Source organism: Alligator mississippiensis, chromosome 7, assembly GCF_030867095.1.
Source record: "Alligator mississippiensis isolate rAllMis1 chromosome 7, rAllMis1, whole genome shotgun sequence".
NCBI lineage: Eukaryota > Metazoa > Chordata > Crocodylia > Alligatoridae > Alligator > Alligator mississippiensis.
In genome coordinates, this window is record NC_081830.1 from 89,827,134 (window position 1) to 89,836,360 (window position 9,227).

Here is a 9,227-nt window from a genome sequence, read left to right on the forward strand (position 1 = left end):
GCCCGGCCCGGCCCGGCCCGGGCCAGTCCCCGCCGTGACAGACGCCGTGTCCGCGTCCCCGCGGGGCTCGCGCGATGGGCCCGGCCGGCGGCCTCGCCCGTGGCCCGGCCTGGTGGGCGGCCCTGGCCCTGCTGCGAGTGGCCGGCTGCCTGCTGCCGCAGCCCGGCTACCTGCACCCCGACGAGTTCTTCCAGTCCCCCGAGGTCATGGCAGGTGAGCTCCCCGCGCTGCGCCGGTTCCGGTCGGGCCCAGCGCGAGCTGCCTCTTGCACGCCTGTGGCATGGCTGCGGATCCGTGGGAGGCCCGGCAGAGCGGCCCTGCGGAGCGGTTGGGGCCCGCCTGCGCTGCCCGCCTGCCTCGCAGGTTGGCTCTAGGCCCTGCTCTGACTGAAGGTAGCCCCACTGGCAACACGTAGGGGATGGACGCAGGTGCCCGTGCACCCCCTGAGCGTGGCAGCGCACCCCCTGCAAAAAGGTGCTGCCAACATTGCCAGCAGCGCCTGCGGGCCATCGCCACCCCCTGCCCCGCCACCGCCAACTCCGCTGGTGGTGTCTGCAGGCGGTTCGTGACCACCGCTGGGCACTGTCAACACTGCCGGCATGTCTGCGAGTGATCGCCGATGGCCAGTCAGCACTCGCCACCCACCCCCTGCCACTGAGTGCTGTGGCCGCCTGCGGGAGCTCACTGCTTGTCACCACCACGCTGCCGCCACCGACCACGCTGCCACTGCCTGCGGGAGTTCACCGTGCCCCCCAGCCTCCAGGGGTACGCGGCGTTCATGGCTAGCACAGTGCCAGGCTTGCCTGCCACACTGGCCTAGTCTAAGGACCAATTCATCAGTGCCCATAAGCATGTGATTGTGAAGCTGTGTTGGGATGGGACGGGTGGACCCTGCTGTCCCACAGCGAGGACAGATTTTCAGCAGTTTGCAGCTGGCCTCTGTAATTGATCTACTCCAGCTGGTACACCGTAGACCTGGTACTTGAAGGCTGTCCAGCCATCACTGTATAGACCAGGGGATATGGCCCACAGCTGCCCCTGGGGTGCTCCACGTGGAGTTGACCCCACCCACTCCGGCCAGCCCCAGTGCCAGCCAGCACACAGCTTCCGAGGGGGCTGTTTCCAGGGCAGCTACAGCCAGCTGGGTGTTCCTCTGCTCCCCTCGCCTCCAGCAGGCCCCTGGGCTGAAGCTTCCCCCCACCCGCCCACCCCAAGCAACACCCCCGGGGGGAGGAGCAGCCTCGTGGTGAGGGGAGCACAGCAGCATGCACCAACATTTATCACCTCCCTACATACCCTCCGTGGCTGTCAACAGATGTGAAAAAAGAAGCCCTTTACCAAAAGAGGCAGCTCACTAGTTCAACACAGCTCCTCAGCATCTGCATAGATCCGGTGCTTCAGCAGGGCTTTTCTGTACTTTTATCAAGAAGCCCCACTAAAGCACCTGATCCACAGACATGGGGCAAGCCAGGTCCAGCTAATGAGGTGCCTCTTCTGGGAATGTGCTGCTCTCAGTGCAGGGATGCACCAAATTTAAAGTAACTTTTTTTTGGGAGGGGGTTAGGTCTGTAAGCAGCCCATAAGTAATGCCATCAGTTAATTATCTGCACTGTTAGCCAACTGCATCTTATTTCGAGCTTGAATTTATCCAAGTTAAACTTCCAGCTCTTGGATCTTGCTGTGTTACATAAGAGTGTTCTAAGCGGGCTGGGTCAGCACCCCCTTGCTCCCCACGCAGAAACTCATCAAAACTCCCTATGGGGCTTTGGGTGGGTGGAGGGCAGTGTTCAGGCATGGGACTGCTGGAGGCAAGGGGCGTGCAGCAGCATGTGGCTGGACGCAGCTACACTGGGAACAGCCACACTGGAAGCTGCACTCTGGCCAGGGCCCGTGCTAGCGGGGCTGTTTGCTCCCTTTGTCTCCCCTGCCCCTGAGGAACTGCTCTGGCCAGGCGGGCGGGAAGCTTCAGCCAGGCAGCTTCTTCCCAGCATCCCAGCTGCTTTCCACCCACTCTGCCTGCCCATGGGTGGCTGCTCATTGGGCCTGGTGGGCACAGCGGGTGAAAAGCAGCTGGGAACTGGAGCCAGAGCTCCACGCGCTGGCCAGAAGCTGCCCTGCTGAAGCTTCCTGCCTGCCTGGCCAGAGCAGCGCCGCAGGGGCAGAGCCAACACCAGCTGCAGCTGGAGACAAAGGGAGCAGAACAGTTTCACCAGCCTGGGCCCTGGCCAGAGTGCAGCTTCCAGTGAGGCTGTTCTCAGTGTGGCTACAGCCAGCCACATGCTGCTGTGCTCCCCTAGCCGCCACCAGTTGCCTGTCCCACTCCTGAATGCTGTCTCCCAAAATGGCACTTTAAATTTGGTGGACTCCTGCATCGAGCGCAGCGCATTCCCAGAAGAGGCACTGCATTTGTTGGACCTGGCTCGCGCAATGTCTGTGTGGATCAGGCGCTTCAGTGGGGCTTTTTGATAAAAGCACCAAAAAGCTCTGCTGAAGCACTGGATCTATACAGACGCTGTGGAGCTGCCTCTTCTGGTAAAGTGCTTTTTTTTCACATCTGTCAACAGCCATGGAGGTTATGTAGGGAGGTGATAAATTCTTCAGCCTTTGAAATCTCTAAATCAAGACTGGATGACTTATTAAAAGTATTGGACTTGATGGTGGAATTATAGATTGCAATTTTACGAGTTGTGCTCAGTGAGATTTCGAACTAGGTGATATTGATAGTTCCTTCTGGTCTCCAAATCCCTGAATTCTTCAGCTGCTCTTTATACAGAACTCCTACTGAAGGCTTTGGGCATTGGGGTAACTGTGGAGTACAGGTTTCCCTCGCCAGCCGCGGTTTTGACTATCCCTGGTTAATATTCTGTATACCGTTTTGCCTACCACGGTATGCAGTTTTGAGTAACCACGGTTTTCTGTGGCAGCAGCGAGGCGCAGACACAGGGAGCAGAAGCTGAGTCCAGCTGCAGCCCACCCATACCCCATGCAAAGACCAGGGACCCGTGTGAGCCCCACCACACACACACTCCTTGGCTCCCTGGCACTGTGCCACCTGGAGGAGCTGCCAGGCTCCAATTGTGCCATGGCCCAGCCTGGCAGGACCCGATTCACTGTGAACAGGGCCCTGGCTGGGCATGGTCATGGGACTAATGGAGCTTGGCGACTCCTCCAGAGGCAGCGTGGCGCCAGGGAGCCAAGGAGTAGGTGGGGCACACGGGCCCCCAACCTCTGCACAGAGCAGGAGCAGGCTGCAGCTAGGCTCAGCTTCTGTTCCCTGCATCTGCACCTTGCTGCCCTACCTGTGGTGGCAGGGAGCAGGTCCACTCGCCCTTGTGCCCTGCTTCCCTCCCCAGAAACCCGGCGCAGCAGGGAGCAGAGAAGCCGAGCAGGGATCTCCTCGTTCGCCTCTTTGCCCCATGCTGCCCCGGCGACGCGCCTCCTGCAGCAGCCCTCCCCCTCCCCCGAATGAGCCACCCACAGCCCTGTCCTGCTCCCCACTGGGGCCCCAAGCACTGCCCAGCTGGGCAGCAGCCCCAACCCTGCCCAGCTCCCTCCCTTCAGGGGCCCCAATCCCCTTCTCCCCCCGCACTTACCAGCTCGTCCAGAGGTGCCGGCGGGCAACTGTCTTTGCCACTGGGCTCAGATGGTCTCACAACTTGGCCTGGCCAGGGCCCCATTCAAGTCCTTAACCCCACTTTTCCCATAAGCCTCTGGTCTTACCAACCACGGTTTTGCCAACCATGGGAACTTCCAGGAAGCTAACCCCCGCAGTTGGCGAGGGAAACCTGTAACCATAGAATTGGGCCCTAATTTTATTACCTAGTAGTTGTGCTGGAATAATAACAAAGCCATGCCTAATTTACATTTAGTACAGAACGTGTGAATTGTTTAGACCTTTTTTGAGAATGACGTTTCCACAGTGAATGTTCTTAAAAGAATGCAACCTAGCTTTCATGACCCATGTGAATGCTAATACCCTGAGCCATCTATAACAGTTTCTGAAGGTAATACGCAGTAGCTCGTAACACAGACTTGTGCCTCTGCTGTATGGAACTATCACCACTCAGCTACATCCTTGGTTCTGTATTGCTGATACCAAGCAGAGAGTCTCCTGTAGGTTGGGTGGTGGTAGACTTACCTTTGGGAATACAAGGGTCTGATTTCTATTCCTTTTGGCATTATAAAGTTCTGAACAGCCACAATGAATAATAGAGTAACCAGTCTGCCCTCTGAGGTTGTTAGTTGTGTTATAAGTAGTAGTATCCTCTAGATCAGGTGTATTTTTAATGAATGAGTGATCATTTACCAAAATGTATTATCTACTTTTCTCTCTACCTCTCTCCCTCCTTAGGAGACATTTTAGACCTACAGGTCTATTATCCCTGGGAATTCCTTTCCAGCTCTCCTTGCAGAACAGTTGTATTCCCTCTAATAACATCTGGAGTTACCTACTGGGTGATCAAGTTTTTACAGCAGCTGGGTGTCTGGCCAAAATGCATCAACAGCTACACCCTTCTTGTAGCACCTCGCCTTCTCCTCACCACCTTTTCTTTCATACTTGACTATACTGTGTATCGGGTAGCTCCGTTCTGGGGAGCAGATCGGTGGAACGCACTCATTCTTCTTGCTGGATCCTATATCACACTTGTGTTTTTCACACGGACATTTACCAACACACTTGAAGGACTTTTCTTTGCCCTGCTTATGTTACTAGCATCTGCAAGAGAGTCTGACACCTGTCTGGCAAAACATACTCGTAGCAGTCTCCTAGGGATTATAACAGCGTCCGGGTTTTTCAACAGGCCAACTTTTTTGGCATTTGCTTTAATGCCACTGCTTTATTGGACAGGCTTAAATGTCACTCCTCGGCACAGCATTAGAGCTATTGCAAACCACTTCTTGAAGCTTGTTCCTAGCGCAACTCTCACTGCCTTTATTTTTGTAACAGCTGACACTCTATATTTTACCACCTTTCAATCAGAGGATAGCTCAAACAGTACTGAAAAGGTCAACCCATTCAGCATTACAGGTATAGTAAACCAGAATATAATTGTAACCCCTTTTAATTTTCTTAGTTATAACCTTAATCCCCATAACCTTGCACAGCATGGGAGCCATCCACGAGTCACTCATTTTGCAGTCAATGGGCTAATACTCTTTGGGATCCTACACATTCTGGCCATCAGTGTTGGTTTGAAAATGCTAAGGAGATGCATCCATCCATTATCATGGATCAAACCGCATGGTCATCAGTCATCCACAGTGTTGGTGCATCCTGAGAGCAAGCTAGCACTACTCTCATTCTATTTTGTTCCTTTGGTAGTTCTTTCCCTGGTCAGTCACCAAGAACCTCGATTTCTTATTCCTCTGATCCTACCACTAGTCCTATTAATTACATCACACAATAGAACCATAAAGTGGAAACCCATTATCATCATTTTCAATGTTCTTGGTGCCTTTGTGTTTGGGTGCTTACACCAAGGAGGGTTGATCCCATGCCTGGCTCATTTAGAACAGCTCATACATTCTCCAGAGTCTTTGAGCCATGGAGCACATTATACTCTCCTCTTTGCTCACACTTACATGCCTCCCAGGTTTCTGCTGAATATCAGTAAGAAAGATCCACAAATAGAAGTGATCGATATGGCTGGGACTGAGCTACAAACCTTCTGCCAAACACTAGAACACCTAGCAAACACCTGCGGTGGTACACAAACCGAGAGAAAAGCAGCTTGCAAACTGTTTGTTATTACTCCTGGAACAATCAGCACAAACGTAAAAAAATGTGGTGTTTTGTTCAAGAATGAGACCTTAATATTTCCACACTTGACAATGGAAGATCCACCACAACTGTCATTTCTGTTCAGTGACAAATGGAAAAGTCAGTTAGGACTATCCATCCTTCAGCTGGACAGAAATCAACAGAGCATTTAGGGATTTTATTTATCTTTTTAGGTATTTAATGTTGTGCTGAAGAAAGTTGCAGGATCAGTGATTCTGGAGACTGAAGTCCTCTTTTTATTCACAGACCCACGTACATCCCAGGCAGTGGTAATGCAAGCTTCTCCCATGTTGTTTCTCCCATTGCCTTCACCACCATGCATTAGACCTCTTTTGGATGGACTCTGTTTAGGTGTGTGATAGTTGTTCATTCTTCATGAACTGAAGACAGTTTTAAAACCAGGATAATTTTCCTGTGGACAGAGAACTAGATCAGCTGATAAACAGATGCTGAAGATGTCTATAACAAAACACCTACCATGTTGTTCAGGGTCATCTCTTCTCTCGGGTATATGGTTGATTTGTTGAGTTTTGTTCTCTTTTTGAGTTCTACTGTGTCACATGCATTAATGAACTTAGCATCCAGAAGCTCATCAGAGTCGTTAGGGCAGATTACACTCACGATGCAGTAGTTTTTCATATGCGAGCACCATCATCATAGCACTGTGTATAGTAACAAAAATACGTCCTCTCAGAGGACAGGACCGTGCAAAAGGGATTGGAACGAATATGGTCTGTTCCATCTAAAACACCAGTGTTACAACCAGAACAAAGAAAAGGAAATTAAGTTAGTTTATGGTACCAAGTTTTAACAGGAAATTTGGCAGACTAGATAGTCACAGAAGATGCCCTTACCTGGCAGTTCGTTCCCTGTGAAAAAAGCTTTTTATATTGTAGTTTATTTTTTCCCCTCTGATTATGGACATGCATATAGGCTGTATTTCATTTTCTAGTGCGGCTTTCACGTTTTATATTACAGAACATGCTCTGAAAGTATCATGATAGTGCACCAAATGTATTTTTAGGTGAGTTCTCTTGCCTATGCTGCTAATTATTTCTGTAAATAATTTTGTTCAGTGCATTCTGTGCCAAATTTGTAAAGTGGTTATTATGCCCTCTTTAATGTTTATATCTTAATGTAGTGAAGACCCTTACAGAAAATACAAAGAAGTATTTATCATGTTAGTACTTACACAATCCATAGTACCACAGCATCCTAGTATACCTCGTAACTGTTTTGTGACACAGAAGGTAGTTATCTCCACGGCGTATTATGATCATGGGACTTTTTACCGGCAGCCTGTGGCAAAACCAGGAACAGAATTTGGATCTCTTCCATGCCTGCTTATCCCCTTAAACTCAGGGGGTGTTTTAGGTATTCGAGGCATGCAGAACAACATTGTGGGTATCAGGTATAATCTTATCCTGAAGAGTGCAAAATTATTTCTGAGTATACCACAGGAATTACCACACTCAGCACTGAGGAATTACCATTGGAGCACTGAGGTCCAGGGAAAAGTTGCAGAGCATTTTAAGATATTTTGCTATGGATCCACAGGTGTGAGTTTGAGTCTCACTCTGGACTTATACTGAAGGCCACTTCCAGTTGACCTACCAATTAATCGTTGCCTCATCCTTCACAGATCATGGAATCTGCTCAGTACAGCCAAGTAACGGACCTCAGCATCTGACACCACTAGGCCCTTCCTAAACTGCAGTAAGCACTATGCTGGCTGGGACTGTTTACATACTTATTTCCAATAAGGTTTTCAAGGTGGGCATATTTTCATGGCTTTTTTATTTATTTAGAGAACCATTTTGTACAGCTCTACAAGAAACTGTTTATCAGAGGTGTCAAATAATATGTCCATAATGCTTTAACCATGAGATGACTCACCAGTGCTTGAAGCTGAAAAGCCAAATTGTTATTGTTCTCAAGTCAAATGAAAGGTTGTGTAACCCTCAATAAAAAGGAGTAACACGGTGATTGTGGACTTACTTGCATTATGGTGATGGTTAGGAACCCCACCAAGGGATCAGGACCCCTTGTATGTGTCATCTGTGAGCAGATGGGATGCAGCAAAATAGGCAAACAGAGTGCAAGCTGGTTGGAAGATCACTTGCCTCATCAATATGAGCGTAGTGATTTGTATGCATCGTGAAAAAGTAAGTTTTAGAGAGAGACTTGAAAGGGTGGAGTTAGACTGGATGCAAGCACAGGACTGCTGGTGGAAGTAGGTAAGCAGGCAGTCACAGATGCCAGCAGATGCAGTGAAAGGGAGGCTTAAAAACAGAAAGATCTAACATGTACAATGTGGTAAAGAGCAACAGGATTGGGACCTTGCATGAATTTGAAGCTGCCTCCACTGCCGTGCACAAGGAGGTGACAGCCAAACAGCACTTCTTGTAGTGAACACAAGTAATAAGATGCTAAAATAAACCTGGGTTCTTCATAGAGTTGAGTTGCTTGGCTCCCTACAATAATACAAGCTTGAAAAATAGCCAGGGCTAACTATAATGCCAGCCAGCAGCTGCATGGGACCTCTTCCATGCTCCAGCTGCTGGCTACGGTGCTTATTTCAAGGGGCGCAGGTCCTCGGCTGCTTTGAACCCCGCTGCGTTCCTCCCTACTGCGCAAGCAGGGCCCTTTGAATCAAAGCAGCAAACAGCGGGCAGCTCATCCTTCACCCTGCCATCCACTGTGACTTGTGTAATTTCTCGTTTTGGGACAAAGCAGTTCTGAATCTTAATGACTGAGTTGAGCTCAGTCATTCAAGTCTGTGTGGTGCAACCACCAGCAAGTACCCTACCTCCCAGATCGGTCAGCCTGGGGCTTCAGATGCTCCCAAATCCAGGACAAGTAGCCAGAAGCAGGCCCCAAACCCAGCGGCCTTGGAGATGCCCCTGAATCTCGCTTACCCTAGCCAAAAAGCCAAAGGAGAGCTAGAGGGCAAGCCCGAGAGCAATCCCCATCCCTGCAAAGGCTGCAGCAGAGATCCTGGCCCTTGCAGATGGCTGTAGACTCTTGCAGGTCCACTGGGAATCGAGGCACCCAGCTGTGACTGAGCGGGGTCCCACCGCGCTGGCTACACGGGGGAGACGCACAGATTCACAGACGCGGAGTCGGAAGGGACCGCCGAGGGTCATCGTGTCCGACCCCTGCCCCGGGCAGGAAAGAGGACCCGGTCAGATGACCCCAGACAAGTGACTGGCAAGCACTGATGCCAACCACGAGCTCAGCGTGTGGCAGCAATGGCTTTATTGGGCCTGGCATGCAGGCGCCTTCAAATACAATCCGTGCGGGCCGGGCCTACAGTCCTGGGGCCGGGCCGGGCCGGGCCAAGCGCCGCCAATGCATCCTGGCCCGGGCAGCAGCAGTCCGCAGCGCAGCAGGTGCGGGAGGTGAGGGCAAGGTCCGCGCCGCTCCCGGCTCGCCCTGTGGGCCG

The 9,227-nt window shown here is 51.2% G+C and overlaps 1 protein-coding gene across 1 annotated transcript; it reads left to right on the forward strand.

Annotated features, from left to right (window-relative positions):
* Positions 1-7,768, forward strand: PIGZ (phosphatidylinositol glycan anchor biosynthesis class Z). The gene is made up of 2 exons (XM_019481732.2): positions 1-213; positions 4,352-7,768. Exons 1-2 carry the CDS (start codon positions 75-77, stop codon positions 5,932-5,934), a joined length of 1,722 nt encoding a protein of 573 aa, XP_019337277.1. The 5' UTR covers positions 1-74; the 3' UTR covers positions 5,935-7,768.
* Positions 7,769-9,227: the final 1,459 nt, after the last annotated feature.